Below are 20,641 nucleotides of genomic sequence, written 5' to 3'. Positions count from 1 at the left end.
TGAGGGCCTGCTGATTGAGGAGTGTGAGTGGAGTCCCTGTAGGCTGAGCAGTCATCACTGCAAAGGAGCAGGAGGTCAGCAGAGCACTGGGCTCTGCAAAAGGAAGCTGAGATTAATCGCACTCCTTAACGCTCGGCCTGAGGCTGTGTTTACCGCCATCCCCCACCCTTTCTGGCTTCGCTTCCTGAAGGCTACACCATCTTGACAAAAATGACAATTGCAGTGAAGCTGTATCGCAGTGCACACCACTGATCTGTTCAAGCACTCGCAGAGCAATCAGAGGAGCTATTGGTCAGGGTGGCCAGCGCCTTCACAGCTTAGAAAGGGAGAACATCCATGACATTTGATCAGTGTTATTAGCGAATCACAAAAGGTCATGGTTAATGTTTGCTTTGATACACATGGGGTGTTAAATTGCACACACACACACACAGCTTGTATAATCTCCACGAAGAGAAGTACTGTCAATAGAATGAGACGTTCTAGAGCAGCCACACATGAGCTTAAGGTCACTGTGCCCAGTGCCAAGCCAAGTCTTGGCTAGAATGGGGTATGAAGCCCCCAGCACTGGGCTTGAGTGATGGAGCTTCATCCAGTACCTTTGGGATGAGCTTGAGTCGCACCCAACATCAGTAGAATGCAATCAAATTCTCACAACAATATTCCAACACGTAAGCCTTCCCAGAAGAGTAGAGGCTTAATGTTTTTTACATGTTGTTTGATGTACACTATGTGGACAGAAATATTGGGACACCTTCTCATTCATTGTTTCTTCCAAAGTTATTGGTATTAAAGGGGATTTATTGGAGTAACTGTCTCTTCTGTCCAGAGAAGAAGGCTTTTAATTGCATTTTGAAGGAAGGCATTGCTGTGAGGATTTGATTGCATTCAGCCACAAGAGCGTAAGTCAGTTTAGGATGTTGGATGCTTACCACCCTAACTCATCCCAAAAGTATTAGGTGGAGCACCATTCATCATTTCAGAGAACACAGTTCTTCCACAGCTCAATGCTGGGGGGCTTTATACCCCTCTTCTAGCCCATGCTGGGCATTAGGCACGGTGCCAATAGGTTCCAATAGGTTTGTGTTTATCTGCTTCTGAGAATCCTATTCTATGGTTTTCTTTGCATACGTTTGCCAAATGATAGGGCCTAGGTTCAGCCATTATTTTCCATGGATACAAACACTCAAACAGCGAAGAACAGCGCATTCTGCAGTCATGGCATTTCACCATGCAGGAAGAACCTGCAAACATGGAGCTGTTCTCGTAGGAGGTTTTGAGCCAAGTAAAAAATTAACCAGTCTCACAACTCCAAACACAGCCTCCACACCTGCACCGGACTGCAACAGAGTCGCTTGGTGCGAACCCCAGACCAGTGATTTTAAGAGTACCAGAGATCGGTGCTCTGGACAGCTCCTGGGCTTGAAAACAGCTTTCACACTTGACCGAACGTCCTGAACTCTCAAAGTCTGTAAAAAAGCTCTAGTGTGAAACAGCCTTAAGTTTTGGGGGTGTAAATATAACAAAGCAAGACATGCACAGCATAACAGCTTTGGGGTTTTACACTTGGCCTGTTTTACAGCCCTGTTTTGGTTAATCCGGATTTTCTTTGGAAGGAGGAACAGCAGCGCTTGAGGTTCACGGTTTGTCACTTCCATGTACTGTTTGACATTCAACACAAATATCGGATCTCAGAGGGAAAAATAACTGGACCAAGACGTCCTTGGTTCTGATATGACAGCAGCCATATACAGATTCCAAAGGTGAAGGATATGTGATGGGAAAAAGGAAAACAAAGGTCCCTCTGGAGCCGAGGGTGAGGGAATAAAGGAGTGGTGACAGGAGGAGGAGGTCACAGTGTTAAGTCTGACTGTTTGAATTAGCATCGACATGACCAGCCTGAAGTCCTAGAGGCCAGAAAGCTCGCTGCATACTGACAATTAGTGTGTGCATGTGAGGGCGGTGGGGTGGGGTGCGTCTAGGAACCAAGGCCGAAGCTGTCACCTCAGGCCAATACTCTGTAATTGAGGGTCATTTAAGAGACTAGCAGGAATCCTCAGACAGACCACCAGCCTGAACACCCAAACCCAAAACACGCTTTCCACACACAGATGATTTCTTTTCATTTTCCAGGATGATGGTGTGGAGGCTGTGCTGTGTCCAAGGTCTAGAACATCTGTCAGGGTTCCCACATGTCCTGGAATATCTGGAAAACCAGACAATTTGGAGACATTTTTTTCCAGTTATGAAAACTTAAACATTTTAAAATTCCTAAAAATGTCCTAGACATAATATTGAGATCCTGGAAAGAGTAGACAAAAGTATTGGGACACCTGCTCATTCATTTCTTCCAAAAATCAAAGATATTAAGAGTTGATCCTGCTTTTGTTGGAGTAACTATCTCTACTGTCCAGGAAAGAAGACTTTCTACTAGATTTTAAAGCATTGCTGTGAGGATTTGATTGCATTCAGTAGCCAGAGTGATCACCACCCCACCTAATCCCAAACGTTTTGGATGGAGCACCAACCATCATCAGAGAACACAGTTCCTCCACTGCTCCACAGCTCAATGTTGGGAGGCTTTATACCCCTCTAGCCCATGCTTGGCATTATGCAGCAGGGTGGCAATAGGTTCATGTTTATCTGCTCCAGAGAGTCCTATTGTATTGGCAGTACGATCTGTACAGGCTGTGTGTGTGGATTTGCACTTCTGTGTTTTGGAAAATGTATTGCTGGGAAGAGTAGAAATGTTTGTGTGTGTGTGTGAGTGTGTTATTTTTGTCTTAATTGACCAGACCTTTGTAAATTTGTAAGCTGGAGATGTGTTGTGTCTAATTACACGCCGTACTGATCTCTCCGGGCCTCTAATCTGTGGCATTGCTTAAATATGTGTTGCAGTTCAGTGATGACTGTTGTGAGTTTCATTGAGGGCTTCTGGTTTCCACAGCGGAAGCGTGTGTGAATTGTGGAGGTGGTTTCTTTGGGTGGCCAACTCTCTTTCTCCCCATAGAGTCCCCCATCCTCTCTCCTCTCTCTGTCTCTGCATCTGTCTCACTCACTCTCTCTCTCTCACTCTCTCCACCCCTTCAGTCGCTGTCGCTGGGTGTGGGATGCGCTCTGGCTGAATCAGGCAGATTCATTAGTGTGTTGTTTTGGATGATTGTCACACTTCACAGCTCCCACCCAGCTAACACTGGAACACCGGGAACACACTCATACACACTCTTACCAGGTCCCCTACCCACCCACACACTCGCTCGCTCTCACTCTCTCTGCAACTGTCTGACTCCTCTCTTTCTCTCTCTGTCTGTCGCTGTCTCTCTCTCTCTCTCTCTCTCTCTCTCTCTCTCTCTCTCTCTCTCTCTCTGTCTCTCTCTCTCTCTCTGTCTGTCTGTCTCTGTCTGTCTCTCTCTCTCTCTCTTTCTCTCTCTCTCTCTCTGTCTCTCTCTCTCTCTCTGTCTGTCTGTCTGTCTCTCTCTCTCTTTCTCTCTCTCTCTCTCTGTCTCTCTCTCTCTCTCTCTCTCTCTCCATAGCTGTATATCCCCTGCCTCTCTATCGCTTTCTTTTCTTCCCTCCCTCTCTCTCTCTCCCTCTCTCTTTCTTTCTCTCTCTCTCTCTTTCTCTCTCTCTATATATCTCTGACTCTCTCTCCGTAGCTGTATATCACCTGCCTCTCTCTCTCTCTTTCTCTCTCTCTCTCTCTCTCTCTCTCTCTCTCTCTCTCTCTGCAACTGTCAGACTCCTCTCTCACTCACTCTCTTCTCTGTCTCTCTGTCTCTCTTTCTCTCCAACTCTCTCTCTCTCTCTCTCTCTCTCTCTCTCTCTCTCTCTCTCTCTCTCTCTCTCTCTCTCTGGTAGCTGTCTGACTTCTGTCTATCTGTGTCTCTCACCCCCCCCCCCCCTCCCTGAAGTGTGCGTGTCCCAACACACTACACCCCCCACCTCCCCACCTCCCCCACCCTCTGGTAAAAGAGGGAGCAGATGAGAGCCTTGGGTTTCCTCCCTGTTTGCTGGTCCTCCTCCAGCAGCACAATAGAGCTGATTGTCCATGCGACACACACACACACACACACACACACACTGGCACCCAGAGAAAGAGGGATTGACACGAGGGGTGAATGAGTCTCCTTCCATGCCACATGCTCTCTCTCCTCTGGAATGTGGATTCATCTTAATAGGTTACCAAGCAAAATCAGAGCGGGAGAGAGAGAGAGAGAGAGAGAGAGAGAGAGAAAGAGAGAGAGAATACGAGTGAGCGAGCGAGAGAGGGAGAGAGGGAGTGAGAGAGAGCGAGAGAGAATACGAGGGAGCGAGCGAGAGAGGGAGAGAGGGAGTGGGAGAGAGCTGGTGAGAGGGGTGTAAGGGCTGGAGAGGGCGATTGAGGGGGGGAAAGAGGAGGAGAGAAGCTAGGGAGAGAGTGATTGAGTGAGAGAGAGCGAGAGAGAGAGAGAGAGAGCGAGGGGGAAGGAAGGGGAGAATGCAGTGAGAGCAGCAGTAGGCTGAGGACGAGAGGACGAGAGGGAGGGATCGCGACAAGGCTTTCAGACGTGACTTTGGATAAGGACAACAGCCCTGGTTCTCCGCTCTCTCTCTCTATCTCTCTCTCTCTCACACACACACACACAGCTGTCGACGGGATTACATGCAGACCCCTGTCAGGTCAGTTTGTGTTTTTCTTTCCTCTCTCATCTCAGCCCCAGCTGCGTGGTTCAGCAGGGCAGGGTGTTCTCTGGTCAGCGGGGGGCTTAGGCTTGGGGGGCTGTGCTACTGCATTACCGTAGCTCTGTGTGATTTGAGGACAGTCAGCTTTCAGGCTTTTCCTATATGCAGGGGCTTGGTCTCTGTTTGGTCTGTGTCTTTCGCATGGTGAGACCTGGGCTGATAGGCTGATAACAAAGGGAGGACCACCTCTCCATGCACATGCAGCAGGGGCGAGCGAGCTGTAGGAGCAGCAGAGTGAGACAGCCAGAGGGACCAGCAATAATAGGGGACTTCACAGGGGTCGAGATCTTTCATGGTGGATTCGGTGGTGTCTGATTCGATTTGGGGCGAGTGAGTGCGGTTATGAATGTGTGTGCGAGAGTGCGAAAGAGAGAGAGCACGAGTGAGCATGGCTGTCACCATGCAGCTACCGGATTAGCGTGTCTGTAAAGAAGAGCAGGGGGAGCGTTAAGTCTCTCATTAATGTGCAAAACCACACACTCTCTCTCTGAGAGAGCTACACCAGGCCAAGATTAGACTAGAACCCTATAGAACCCCTGCGTTCACTGCTTTAACATTCGCATGGGTTACAACGGTGGAACATGTCACATGACCCGAAAGCCGCATGATTAGTAAGTGCTATCTCCTTCAACACTAGTGTTTGTTTGAGGCTGCCGGCAGAGTCTGCTATCAGCTTCTGCTACTGTGCAGAGAACTTGTGAGAAGTGGTGGTCCTAGAAGACTTTCCTCAGGCGAGGCCCCATCCTTGCTGTGAATGGTGTCCTCACTTCCAGCAGTGGAACCCACCCAAGTGGACAGGCTGAATGGACAAGCACCTCGGCTTCTCTCCTCGTTCTGTCCTGGGACAGAGCGGTGATTAAAGCAGGGCTGTTGGTGCGCTGTCTTCATTTCTGAAGAGAAGTTCTTCATGTTTTTGATATTGACTTCATGTTCCTTCTTTGAAGAACGCTCTGCTTATAAGCTGATATAATAAAGCAGAAGTCAGCTTTGCTGGAAGAGAGACTAAAAATGAAAAAAAAAACGAAAAAAAAAAACAGAAGTGTTTTTAGAGAACGAAGCAAATTAACACATGCAGCTAACGTGATCTCTGACCTTCTCCCTTTCTCCCCTTCCCCCTTCTCTCCTCTTTCTCTCTCTCTCCCGTTCTCCTTCATTGTAAAATAAGCATGAAGAGTTGTGGGACACTGTGGTATAAACTGCTCCACTACACTGCTCCTCACATACAGATGAACATGGGCTCTTATATACAGGCAAATGCCTTCACCCATTCAGAAAACTGTATATCAGTATACAGGTCTCAGATATATGCCTTATATTAAAATATACAGGTTTCAGAAATGTGACATATATTAAAATACACAGGCCTCTGATATATGACGTATATTAAAATATACAGGCCTCTGTTATATGCGTATATTAAAATATACAGGCCTCTGATATATGACGTATATTAAAATATACAGGCCTCTGATATATGACGTATATTAAAATATACAGGTCTCTGATATATGACGTATATTGCTGCAATTTCCTTCGGGATCAATAAAGTGCTATCTTATCTCATTAGAACATACAGGTCTCAGATATATGACATATATTAAAATATACAGATTTCATTTATATGACATATTTTAAAATATACAGGTTTCAGATATATGCCTTATATTAAAATATACAGGCCTCTGATATATGACGTATATTAAAATATATAGGTCTCTGATATATGAGGTATATTAAAATACACAGGTCTCTGATATATGACATATATTAAAATACACAGGTCTCTGATATATGACGTATATTAAAATATACAGGCCTCTGATATATGACGTATATTAAAATATACAGGCCTCTGATATATGACGTATATTAAAATATACAGGTCTCTGATATATGCGTATATTAAAATATACAGGCCTCTGATATATGATGTATATTAAAATATACAGGTCTCTGATATATGACGTATATTAAAATACACAGGCCTCTGATATATGACGTATATTAAAATATACAGGTCTCTGATATATGCGTATATTAAAATATACAGGCCTCTGATATATGACGTATATTAAAATATACAGGTCTCTGATATATGACGTATATTAAAATACACAGGCCTCTAATATATATCGTATATTAAAATATACAGGTCTCTGATATATGACGTATATTAAAATATATAGGTCTCTGATATATGACGTATATTAAAATACACAGGTCTCTGATATATGACATATATTAAAATACACAGGTCTCTGATATATGACATATATTAAAATACACAGGTCTCTGATATTTGACGTATATTGCTGCAATTACCTTCGGGATCAAGTGTTAGAACATACAGGTTTCAGATGTATGATGTATTAAAATATACAAATTTCAAATATATGACATATATTACAATATACAGATTTGAGTTATACGATGCATATTAGAGTATACAGGTCTCAAATGACATCTCATATGATGTATATTACTGCAATTTTCCTTGAGATCAATAAAGTGCTATCTTATCTTGTCTTATTAAAATACACAGGTCTCAGATTTATGATGTGCATTAGCATATACAGGTCTCAGATACAGATTTTCTTTATATTCAACATATATGTATCACATATTGAACTACATCTGACAAAATATATGCCGGCTTATTTAAAAATTGGGACATATTATTTGAAATACGGGACAAAGCGCTGCTGTCCAATGAAAAACAAGTATCTTCCTTTATTTGTTTAGTGGTTGATCTGTCCACTTTGTAAATAATTCTGGGTGAATGGACCAATAGAAATTAGAATAAGCAATTTTTTTCCTTCTCCTGTAACGTCACCACTTTGGAGATTGTTGAGTTTTTAATCGGACAGCAGCGATATGCACTATAATGACATAAGTATTTAAATGATTAAGATTAAAATTATGTCAAAACGAACAATCTGCATATGTCCAATTTATGATACTTATAGGTACACAAATATACAGTATGTATACAATATACAGTATATGTACATATGTTATGCCCAATCCTTTCAGATCAGGCCATATATCAGATTTATGTATGGGCATGTATGCTGTATCTTAGATAAAGTATGCTTGAGGTCAGGACATGCTTAAATGTGCCCTTCTTCTGTAACATTCCTAGGCTCATCAGTCTATATTTTATAGGACTAACTGTTCACTTAGTCCAACTGAGGACCCTCCATCATGCTAGAACTGATTTGGGATTTGAACCTGCAACCTTCTGATTGCTGGCTCTCCTCTTATATCATATACCATACGATATAACAAAAAAATTAGATACTGGCAATACAGTTAAAGTCATTCATCAATGTTCCAGAAAGTTGTTTTTTTGCCTGGTCATCATTTATAATATTATAAATATGTGAGGTGTCGCTTGGTGTCATTTTAAAGAGGAAGAAAACACAAAGAGGTGTAGTTTTGAAGGCAGCCTTTTAGCAGAGGATCGCTTCGAGGGCTCTAACCGCTTGCAAGAAGCGAGGCATGAGAGTCCTGCGGTCAGTGGCAGAACGTGTGTTCCACTGTAAGACGTCTTGTTCTCCTCTAATAGGCTTGCAGTTATTTTTTCACACACACACACACACACACACATACTGTCTGAGGGCTGGAGTTTTACAGGCCGAGGTATTTAGAAGTTTGTAAACGTTGTGAGTCAATTTAACCCTTGAAACTTTGAGGGCCCAAAATTGAGCCAATATTTAGTCACTGAATTGACAGCAGTTAGTTACCAGTTAGTTGTTGAGTTAAGTCTTGTACTAAACTCTGTATATAGGAGTTGATGCTGATGCTGAAGCTCTAGCTGATGTTGTCTGGATCTGAGATGCCATTTTTGGGGATTTTTCCCAATTTCGTCATTTTCTATTCCCATCCAGTAGCTAGGACACCCTTATCATACCATGCTATCAGTGCTGGAGAGTAAAGGCTAATGCAACATCATTGGACGGCTGAACACGCTTGGAGGAGAGCACTAAATGCCAGTTCTGCTATGTCAGATAATAGATGCCCACACTGGCTAGCATCACGGTAAGTGAGTATGGGGGCAAAGGAGCTTGCTCAGAGAGAGCAAGGCTGATTGTGCTGTGTAGAGCTCCCAGCAATGGAGCTCAGCCCACTTCTCAATGCTGTGCTAAATTAAGGGGCCTCAGTTCAATGAGGAGTTCCAAGATGCAGTGGGAATGCAAATGTGTGTTCCTAGAAACAAAGGAACTGAAAATGTAATTATTTTGATTAATGCACACACACTCTTTAGGATGGCTGATGTTAATGATGTGATGTTATTTTCTTTAATATAGTCAAACACTATAGATCTGAGCATATTATACTGGTATGAAAATGCTTTCATTATATATGAATTATATAAACACAGTTAACTGGCAGCTTCGCGAAGACACAAATGATCCAGTTCATCCATCAAAGAACAGAGTCCGTATTGTCTTGTATTGTATTGTACTGGCATGTTGCACCACTCAGTGGGTTTATATCGCAGTATCTGTGTAAGCTGACACTTTAATTGTGTGGCCAGGATTTCGAATAATGGTTCACTTGGCATGCTAGAAAAGTATTTTCCCCTCACAATTAAAGAGAATTATGCCATTCTTGGCACAACACTGTTTTTTTTTTTTGTCCCGCTGGGCAAAAATACAGGAACAGCTGTTTGCTAGTGTACATTACTGCACATTATCACAGACCCCGCAGTAGTATTTGCTTTCTATATTTGCTGTACAACAATGGTCCTTAAGCCTGGGTCTGCATGCCGTAGTGTTTTCTCTGCTCTCAGACTTTCAGTTCACCTCAGGAACGGCTTGTGAGGAGGAGAATCTCTGAAATCTCTGAGTCTGGTACCTGAAAACCACTGGGAACCATTGGCGCAAAGCAAAACCACTGTATAAGAATAGTAGGTCTGTAGCTACGATTAAGACAATAACATATAGCAGGTCTGCAACAGTTCGCTAGAACTAAGGCTGTTATCACACCTGCCCTTTTTGTCTAGTTAAATCAGACCTTGATTTGTTTTCAGCCTTGGTGTGATTCTTTGGGCAGGTGTGAACACAGTAATCACACTCAGATGCAGGTCAAAACAACAACATGAAGAGCCTTCAGAGGAGATGGTCTCGGCCTGGTCCCAAGCGAACTCTGGAGTGATTTGTTTGTGGTGAGAATGTGATCTGACCTCGATCTGACCCAACTATCGGGTGTGCTCCTCAAGTTTAAGCTAAAAGCTCCAGTAGCCGGGTAGCCAATAGCTACCTGGATACTACCCGGTTAGTGTGGCGCAACAGATAAAACCACTAGCTGCCAGTGAGCTATTACACCATGTGGGAGACCAGGGTTCAATTTGTTCAGGGTTCAGCTTGTTGGTGCGCTACACCAATAAGAGTCCTTGGGCAAGACTCCTAACTCCTAACTCCTAACACTGCATTGGCCCACTTCTGTAATATGTGTTCCTCTGTAAGTCGCTCTGGATAAGAGCGTCAGCTAAATGCTATAAAAGTAAAGTAAAGTAGGATATAGCCCAGAAAATCACCACAGATGCCACCTCTGCCATTGCCTCATGTTAAACTGTGCGTGTGCGTGTGCATGTGCGTGCCGACAGATTGTAACACATCACAGGAAGTGTTGGGGGAGATATACACCAAGCAGCCATAACATTAATACCAGCAGGTAAATTGAATTACTTGTTGTTTGATTCGTTGATCTCGTTACAGTGGTACTTGTCCTGGGGTGGGATTTACATTAGTTTACATTACATAGTCTAAACTGTGATGGCTAGAAATTTGGTCAATGGCAGGTATTATGGAGGGTTTCTGGTATGCAGTGGTCAGTACCTATCAAAAATGCTCCGAAGAATAACAATGGTGATGGAAACCTGAGTCTCATTGATGTAATCCATGAAGGCCCCACCTCTCAGCAAAGGACTCAAAGTATCTGCTGCCACATTAAGAGATCTTGTACCTCCATGGGTCAGACCTGTTTTTGCAGCTTGTTGAGGGCCTACACAATATAAGGCAGGTGGTTTTAATGTAATGGCTGATCAGCTTTCATAGGCAGAAGAGCGTTCAATCCTAATGATCATTTTGCAGTGCTCTAAGTTAATGATCTTTAGAAACCTCTACAGAGTCAGTATGATGTGCTGTATTGTGACTGGCAGGCAAACACTACCTTCCTCTTGTGAGTGACATCAGCGCTGGAAGGGGAGGGAATGGGGGTTTGTCACATGTATTCTCACCCAGATACACTAGCACTCACACTGACAGTAGGTTAAGCTTTACCGCTTAAAGAAAAACAATGTGACTGCATGTTAGTTGGGGTTGAGTAACGTGGCCTTGTAGACAATACTTCCTCATGGCACAGGAGCTGAAAAGCAAACGTCTCAGCAAAATGTCTAGACGTGTCATTCGGAACCAAAGAAGGGAAAGCTATCTACGGTGGAGACAGAGTCTAACAGGTAACTCACACTCATATATTGGATTACGTCTAGCTGGTACAGTCATAAATGATAAACAGAAGTTAGTGTGTGTATGTGAGTGAGTGTGTGTGTGTGTGTGTGATGTGGCTGTGTTCGGTGTGTTACATCTCATGCTAGGTTTAGAGCTCAGCCTAATGCAGTGAGAAAGTGATACAGTGGTGGAAACACAGTGACAGATGTTGCGCCACACAAGTGTTAAAGGCGCCAAAGAAGAGTTCATTAAATATTTTAGGTTGTTTGTAATGTGTAAATAGTAAGTATGTTGGGGTTGGGCTGAAAATTGATCAGATGAATGTTTACAAGTGTGTTTACCCCCCTGTTATTTTGCCTCACATTGAGTCATGATAGTGAGATTTCCCTGTTACGTCGGGCTTTTGAAAAATAAATAAATAAGTTCTGATCTTATTAAGTTATTAACTTATAATAAGTTCTGATTTTATTGTCTGGGTTACATTATCGAGACACTAGCCCTTTAGCATAGAATAGCCTAACCTAGCATCGCTTAGAACTGTGACAAGAACAACAACTAAAAAACTATTGGTTTGTAATTACACTATATGTCCAAATGTTTGTGGACACCCCTTCTAATGACCTACTTTAAATTGCACCCATTACTGACACCCATTGTGATGTGCAAATTCCCACACACATACAGCTTGTCTAGTCCCTGTAGAGAACTATTGCCGATAGAATAGGATAAGATAAACATGAACCTATTGGCACCATGCTGCCTAATGCCAGGTGTGGGCTAGAGGGGTATAAAGCCCCCCAGCATTGAGCTGGGGAGCAGTGGAAGAACTGTGTTCTCTGGAATGATGGTTGGTGCTCCATCCAGTTTCTTAGGGATGAGTTGGGGAGTTGGGGATGAGATGAGGTGGTGATTATCATCCCACATCCTGACCTCACTAACACTCTTGTGGCTGAATGCAATCAAATCCTCACAGTAGTGCTCCTCCAGAATCTAGTAGAAAGCCTTCTTCCCTGGACAGTAGAGTCAGTTACTCCAACAATAGCAGGATCAGCTCTTTCATTAATACCCTTGATTTCAGGAGAAGCAATGAACGAACAGGTGTCCCAATACTTTTGTCCATTTAGTTTATTATTATATTACCAAATAGGGAAGTCCTCTAGTTGTCCAGTTGTTGATGATGTGCGGTTAGCAAGCTGAAGGCGATTGCAGCCAGTCGGCCTAGCATTGGCTTTGTTTAGCTATTCCGAAGGCTACAGCTCACCGGATAAGCACATTGGTCCTTACTTACGTTTTTATCTGTTCCAAAGACTCCAGTGTGGCAGATTGCTGCGTTGGTCAGCCTAGAGTTAGCTTTTAGACACTCCAAAGGCTGTAGTCTTTGCTTCAGTCTGCCTAGTGTTAGCTTTTAGCCTTTCCAGATGCTCCTCTCGTCCTCACGTTAGCCTTGCTTTGGCCTTTTTAGCCTAGCTCTTGCCTTTAGCCTTGAATGTCTTTTGCTAGTGGGCTGGATGTATGTACATTTTGTTACGTAGCAGTTTTGCTACTACGTTTTTACTTACATGGGTTTTGTTTTTGAAGGAGGACACAACCATGTGGTTGATGTGGCGCAGCAGATAACACCACTACCTGCCACTGAGCTACCACACCATGTGGGAGACTGGGGTTTGTTTCCTGGTCTGGGTGACTATGCTGCGCTACACCAATAAGAGTCCTTGGGCAAGACTCCTAACCTCTGCTTAAGGTTCACAGTATAAATTTAATTCAAAGGCCCCTTTAAATAGGTTGGGCTGTAGCTGTGTGAGTGTGGGTGTATGTGTGCTTGAAAATAAAGCAGAACCTATGAGTGGTTATTTTTTTAGAAACACTTTTCACTTGTAATCCCTGACTCTGTATTTTTATTTATTGCAGTTGATTTGTCTAGTAACCACAGTGTGTACAGTGCAGTATAATCATTCTGGCAACCAGAAGGAAAAAAGAAACCAAGGCCTCTTGAAGCCAGGGCTATCACTATGACCTCGCAAATTTCCCTCTGATACCTCTCTGTCCTTGGCTCCCATGGCAACACATATCCATGGTAACTGTCATTTAGCCCCCCACTCACATCCCCATTTCTGGCCCTGTTGCCGGGGGGGCTGGGGTTCAATCTAACAGCTCAACCAACATGCTAGCATGGCTAAATATGAATGGAAACCAGTAGCTGCGCAATTCTAAGCAGTTCATTGACATTTCAGCAACTAGGGTGTTTTTCCTTACGGATCACACACACTGAGGTGTGTCCAGAGGCTGTGCTCTCTAGGCCGTGTGTATCTAAACCTTGTGGCGTTGAATATTAGTTATGTTATGTTTATTTTTCATTCAATCATTTCTGATGAGACAGCGTGAGTGAGAGCACCAGACACTATCTGGTGTCAGGAGGGGTCCAGATGGTAGGTGGTGGAGAAAACCCAATTTAGTCTACAGATGGGAAACCACAGAGACACACATGCACATATGCAGCCTTTTTTTATGAACATACAAACTCTTAATAATAACCCTTGTGGTCATCTAGAAGATTTCCTCCACAACAACCAGGGAAATCAACCCTTTCACTCTTGGCTGTCTCACCCTTGTCATTTCCAGACTTAACGATGGGTTGGTCTTCTTTTAGGCATAGCGTCAGATTCTTGCAAATGATCCAGAATCATCCAGAGTCTTCAGTGTTTCTAAGTTCAACCAGTGCCACTCCAGTGGCCACCTGTCACATTCAAAACCCTGATGATGGCCTACAAAGCCAAAACTGGACCAGCCCCTCCAAACCTGATGGCAGTGTTCAGAAGTCAGTCCATACCTTCCGAATGGCAGAGTTGCTTACTGTCCTTAAACACCTGCTGAAGACCATCTCTCTTTAAAGAGGACTTAGATCAGCACTAATCTCACACTGGTTACAGGCTTGCGGTTGGACTCAGGTCTTGCTTTGATTATTTTGGCGTTGACACTGTGTAGTTTATGGTGATGGTTATTCACCATACTGACTCTGACTTACATTTGGCAGTATCTATGCTTAAGGCTTCTTTAGGATTCCAGTCTGTTCAAACAAGCTGAGGCTATCTTCTGAGTGGACGGTCACTCTGGATAAGAGCGTCTGCAAAATGCCGTAGATGTAAATATACATCAGCTGTCAGGGAGTTTCATTGAATCTCGGCTAGATTTGATTGTGTGTGATTCAGAGGAGACTGAGTGTTTGTTTGCTTGTTTCTTTGTTTGTGTGTTTACACATCCAAGGGCTGCTCCATTGCTGATATTTTATGTGCATATTAAATTGCTCTGAGAGTGAGGGGTTAGCTCTCTTGCCCGTCTGCCCCAGATATCACAGAATTAATTAGTGGAGGAGGGGAAGTCTCTGGTGGGTAAGTTTTTTGCTTATTTTGCACTAAATGCTGAATGTACTTTGCTTGTATAACGACACCGTCGTGCAAAAACCTTGTATCTGTCATGTCAGATTTACGAAAGGCGTAAAAAATTCAAATTTTAATCTTAACTGGAAATCAAATATTATTTTGGACCATTTCTTTTGGTCTGAATATATACCATTAGCCACCTAGTGTGTTTAAGGTGGTAATTTTTTTAGGCTCCTGCAGATGGCGCTGCACAAGGAAGATCAGGCTATAAATACCTGTGTGACCTGTGGGTGTGTGACAGTATTCATAGATTGAGAAGAGGTGGTACAGTGCAGTGAGTGTTTTGATGAATGTGGGAAAATGGGTCGCAAAGCAGATTTTGCATTTTGCGTTTGGGCGTGGCCAAAGACCATAGTGTGAAGGAGGTAGCTGAATCTGCAGGTGTAAAGAAGCGTACGGTCATATGGGTCTACCAGCTGAGGCAGAAATCCCAGTCTACAGACAATTCTCATCAGATTGTGAATGAAAATCGCTTCGCTTTCAGGCAAGAATTGCTTCAACGCAAGTCATTCACCACCAATTTCTGAAAGAACACTCCACAGGGCACTGCAGAACTGCATACCATTAGCATATGGAGAAGAGTGGCACGCAAGAGCCCTATATATATATATATATATATATATATATATAATATTATTCATGCAGCAGTGCTTATGTGTAATGAGGTTTCCTTTGTCATCTCAAAGGCTTACACTTAATCCAACTGTTCCGCAGTAAAAACCTAATCCTGCTCTCCTTCATTATCCGCGTTCATCCCTCTCTCTTTGCCTATCCCTGTAAGTATATGAAATGTGAAGTGCTTGAAGTCCCTCCCTGCTCTGACTTCATTGTGGTGCACTCCTTGACTCCACTCCTCTGGTACAGCAGCTTGCACCATCGACCATGAAGAAACCACCAATCTCCGACATGGGAGTTTTCCATTGTTGTAAGCTTGAGGGGGAATGTTCTGAGGTCTTTGCAAATGAAGGAATCCTGAATGAACAGCGAATATAATGACAGTCTTTCACACTTTGTTTGTTACAGAGAAAGCGAGCAAGCCCAGCTGCTTCCCCACCAAAGGCCCTGATGAAGAGGAGGCTTGTGTAGGGGTGAAGATCGCTCAAGCGAAAGGTAGCAATTCACTTTGTATGTCTGTCCTAGTCTCCTCTGGTCTTTTATACATCTCTCATCATGTTTATGCAAACGTGCACGGGTGCAATGCAGCTCAAGCTATTATGCAGCTTCTGGCTTGTGGCAGTCATCTGTTCCTTGAGGCGATTTGCATGGGTCACAGAGTTGACCTGTTCATGCTTCGCCCACAAAGTGTGTTCTTTTGTGGTTAGTGTTGTAAGACCTAATGGGATATTAGCATGGCATACTTCTCAGTTCTGGTCCACATATCCACTGTATACACCAACGAGCACCACCTGCCTAATATTTTGACTAGGTCCCACCACAACAGATTTGACCTTTCCAGACATGGACTCCACAAGACCTCTGAAGGCTTTCTGTGGTATCAAGCACCAAGACTAGTGTTACTAGCAGATCCTTTAAGTCCTGTAAGTTGTGAAGTAAGGCCCCATGGATCATGTTCTGTCGCCCGTTCACCGGTACTGATCACTGCATACCGGAAACACCCCACAAGACCTGCCTGATGTTTTGGAGATGTTCTGACCCAGCCGTCTAGCTGTCACAGTTTGGTTCTTGACAAAGTGCCTGTGACACCATTTAGCTTTTATCCAGTGCTTTGTTGTCTACACCAAGAATGTTTCCATAGCACGTGCGAGATTAAGGTTAGACTCCAACAGATACTGCCGGAAATAACATGAGCACACCTGATTCTGCTGGTTTCATCAGTTGATCTCAGACTAACATTTGGTTAGTTATATGACGTGTGCTCCTGTTTGGTTGACTGGTTGAATGAAATACCTGCAGCCACACCAGTCCTTTCAAAACAAAAAAAGAAAAAACTTGACACCGGATCTGTGCTAATAGCATGGGCCTTCACACCTACAGTTGTGGGCAGACTTGCATGAACACTTATCATCACAAGAATATATCACAAGATATCACAAGAAACATGAAATATCATTTCAGTTATGTTCTTTTTCTGGAGCAGAACATTCAGCATACATCCGAGTGTACAAAATATATATTTAATTGGAAAAATAAATAAATAATGCTTAATGTTAAATTTTTTGGGAAGGTTCGGAAATCTACACAGGATCAAAATTATACAAAGAGGGTCTAAAATACACATACGCCCCACTCAGATTATTAATTCTGTATAGCTGGATTAAGGCCTCTTAACCTTCAGCTAGTGATCATGATTGGCTACAGTTGGAAGCTATTCTGCACCCACAGCACTCCAACAGCACCCATTGGATTGACCAACACACAAAGAATTATGTCCATGGAGCTAAAATGGTCAGAACAGACAAAGATGTTTAGAGAAGTAAAGGTGAGGCCTTCAACCCCAGGAACACTGTACACGCTGTACAGTTAGCCTAGTGGTGGTAACTACATGCTTATTAGCTTGTATAGTATAGGGGTTGAAGTCCTCACCTTTACTCCTCTAAACACTGTACACTTTACGAACTGTTTTGCTGCCATTGAAGCTGGTATAAAGCGCTTGGAACAATGAAGAAGCACGGCTAGCTCAAAATTCTCACCATGACCTCAGCTTATCGTCTAGACGGTTAAAACGTGGATGCAACTGGTGGGTTCCAACAGGACAGTGACCTCAAATATATTGGGTAGAGCAAGCTAACATTAAGCTTCGACAATGATCGTCCATAAGTTCTGAGCATGTTGATGGCTACCAAAGGTGTTGGCTCAAGGTGCAGCATGTTAAAGGACATTTAACCAGATATTAAGTGTGCTGTTTATGTGTTTTTGATCTGCTATGCATAATTGTGGCCCTGTGTTGATTGCAAAATATTAGCAACACTTTAAACAAAGCTGTTTCAGTTGTGAGTTACAGCTTCTGTTGTTCTGTTGGACAAAGGTTTTGCAGTGAATCTTTTGTTGTTCTAACCCATGGTGCGCTTTTGTCAGACTATCAGTTTTTTCAAGGCCATTTTTTGAGATACCTCCCACCCACCTTTGACTTGCTGAGCCCACAGCAACTGTGTAGACTCAGGCTATAATTATCTGACCATGCTGCTCTGTGTTTGCAGAACTAATTCAGTTCTGTTTCTGCATCTTGTTCTGTATGCAAGAGTAACTGTGTAAATTAAAAGAGAAGTTTGACGTTCTACTTTACAGCTGTCACATCCTTACAGACAATTATAGGCCATTTCTGGATTGTGATATGCACTGGTGATTTAGAGCTTCCTCAGTCTGATGACACCATGTAATACAAGGTGATTGAGTCAATGTTCAGGCAAGCAAGTGCACTGATGGGATAAACAGTGTTGTCTACAGTAGAATACAGTAGAATACTGCACCTATGAAATGGCACCTGTCAAGAGGTGGGATCTGCAGAAAGTTAACGGTCCGTTCTCAAAGGTAAGATGCCTGGGTCAGATCATCTCCAGTATGCAGTGGTCAGTACCTACCAAAAGAACCAGCAGGTGCCCAACATGGTTGCCCAGGCTTTGGGAGCAAAGCCTTACCTATCTAGTCTGATGTAGCACAAGTTGCTAAAAAAGTCCATGCTGCACTACTAAGTCACTAATTACCAGTTGACCAGACACTTTAGGTAGCTTTAGGCAGCACCTTTGGGGTCACTGCCCTGTTGGAACACCCAGGTGAGTCCAAGTTTCAACCGTCTAGCCGATAGTTTGATGTTATGCTGAAGACATATGAGGAGGTCCTCCTTCTTCATCATTTCATCCACTTTGTGCAATATGTCAGTTCCACTGGCAGCAAAACAGCCCCAGAGCATGTAGCTACCCCCACCATGCTTAACGTAAAAACTAGCTGAGGCTTTTCTTGGGTAAATAGCAAAGCACTTTGTAAGTCGCTCTGGATAAGAGCGTCTGCTAAATGCCGTAAATGTAAATGTAAATGTAAAAAGCTCCTTGTATGTTCCTGTTCAGTTGTTGAAGGTGATGTTGGAAAAATGGACAAGCATAAGAATCTGAGCCACTTTGACAAGAACCAAACTGTGATTGCTAGGTCAGAACATCTCCAAAACATCAGGCAGGACTTGTGGTCCAAGAAAGAAAATCCGATGAACCAGTGACAGTTCGATGGGCACCTAAAGTTCATTGAGGCAATCCATGGAGGCCCCACTTCACAACTTACAGGCCTTCGAGGATCTGTTGCTTACGTCTTGGTGCCAGACACCATCTGCAGGACGCCTTCAGGGGTCTTGTGAAGTCCGTGCCTCAGACCTGTGGTGGCAGCACAAGGGAGATATACTCAATATTATTAAGGTGGTGCTGATGTTCTGGCTGTGTGTGTATATGTCTGATATTTGAGACATTGTTTTGGAATTAAGGCTTTGGCTTAAAACATGTTTATATGTTTACATGTTTTTATTATTTGTATTTTTTTAACATCTGTTCATAGCAGAGCAATACCGACTGTACTGTCATGCCCTGTCTTCATTTATATCTGCCTGTAATCTGAATTAAATGCAGCATTTGTGACTAGTTGTGCATGTTTCTTCTCACCTATGCTTCATAGTTTTGTAGCATTTAGAACGAGGCAGTGTTAGTACTGAGCTAATAATAGTGCCTTGACTTCCTGACCAGTAGACAGAGCATAAGGTGTTAAAGCAAGACGTCACATGGTGCACTGTGTAAAGCACATCAGTGGAAATAGCTGTAAGAAACAGCCCTCTGCATTAGCCAGTAGTTCACTTTTCCCCGCCTGTAAAACTTCATAGAAACAGACTCAGACTACCTCCTAAAGTATGAGAAGAAGATCTCTTTCAAAACACGACGCGTGCCAGGGTTTCTTTGTGGTTTATGTGCCATTGTGTAGTCTTGTTACTGCAGTGATGTCTTGAGCAACACACTCCATCTGGCCTTTTGAATGGGAACAAATAGTAGCCACATGTTTGGAGTGTTGCCTCATAGGCAGGATGGGTAAAACAGGGTCTGTCCAGTGTCCTTGTTATGGATACCGTAGCAATGGCAGATCACGAATCACTCAAACTGAGAGCTGGAAATAGTGTACTTTTTATTTATCAGCATAGTAAGTAGATATACCATATGTCCGAATGTTTGTGGACACCCCTTCTAATGAATGCACACCCATTGCAAAAGCAATTCTAGCCCCTGTAGAGGAGCGCTCCCAATACAATATGCCTCTATGGAGGTTTGGGCTAGAGAGGTATCAAGCATTGAGCAATGGAGCAGTGGAACTGTGTTCTCTGGAATGACGGTTGGTGCTCCATCCAGTACTTTCAGGATGATTTGAAGAGTTGGGCATTTGGAGAGGTGGGGTGGTGATCATCCAACATCCTGACTTCACTACCGCTCTTGTGTCTGAATGCAGTCAGATTTAGCAAACCTTTCCCAGACAGTAGAGACTGTTACTCCAACACATTCCCTTGATTTCGGAAGGAAATATGAATCTGGTGTCCCAATACTTTTGTCATTGTTGTATACATTTTAATGGAACTCTAAGTGGGGGAGAGTCTTGTGGGTGGGGTTGGGAATAAATTAGCCAATTCCCGATACTTTAAAATATGCCTGGATTAACCCTGATTCTGATCCATTGGATCTAATTGGGACATCCCTACTGTCTACAGTCAAGAGAGTCTTGTATCACCATGGTGTTAGAGTCTGCTGTCCAAGAAAGAGGCCCCTGCTTCAAAATCCTCATCTTTAGGTTTGACAGAATTTTGCAGCTGACCACACGGACCAAGGAAACGCTTTCTGGAGGGATATTTTATGGTCAGATGAGACAGAGATGTGAGAAATTGAGATATATGGACACAAAAAAAGAAAAAGATCCAAAAAAGAAACCAACTGAAGCTTCGTCTGTTTCCATCCTACACTAAAATCAGATTACAGCAAATAAGATCTGCAGAAAGAGCGCCTGGAATTCGGTAAACAGTTTAAGGACCTCTGTATGGAAGGTGCTCTTGTG

General features: G+C 43.2%; 1 protein-coding gene across 5 annotated transcripts in view; it reads left to right on the top strand.

Annotated features, from left to right (window-relative positions):
- The window catches only part of fgd4a (FYVE, RhoGEF and PH domain containing 4a), a 72,928-nt gene that overhangs the window by 18,419 nt on the left and 33,868 nt on the right, over positions 1-20,641 (top strand). For 2 of the 5 annotated variants that reach the window (XM_072695907.1, XM_072695909.1), the window contains exon 2: positions 15,638-15,724. In XM_072695907.1, coding sequence (XP_072552008.1) covers positions 15,638-15,724 — 87 coding nt within the window. Of the gene's footprint in view, positions 1-4,449; positions 4,660-11,068; positions 11,186-15,637; positions 15,725-20,641 lie in introns of those variants that run through there. The other 3 variants (XM_072695910.1, XM_072695908.1, XM_072695912.1) reach the window with 3 other exon arrangements.

Source organism: Salminus brasiliensis, chromosome 13 (genome assembly GCF_030463535.1).
Source record: "Salminus brasiliensis chromosome 13, fSalBra1.hap2, whole genome shotgun sequence".
NCBI lineage: Eukaryota > Metazoa > Chordata > Actinopteri > Characiformes > Bryconidae > Salminus > Salminus brasiliensis.
This window is presented reverse-complemented; position numbering and strand designations above follow the sequence as displayed.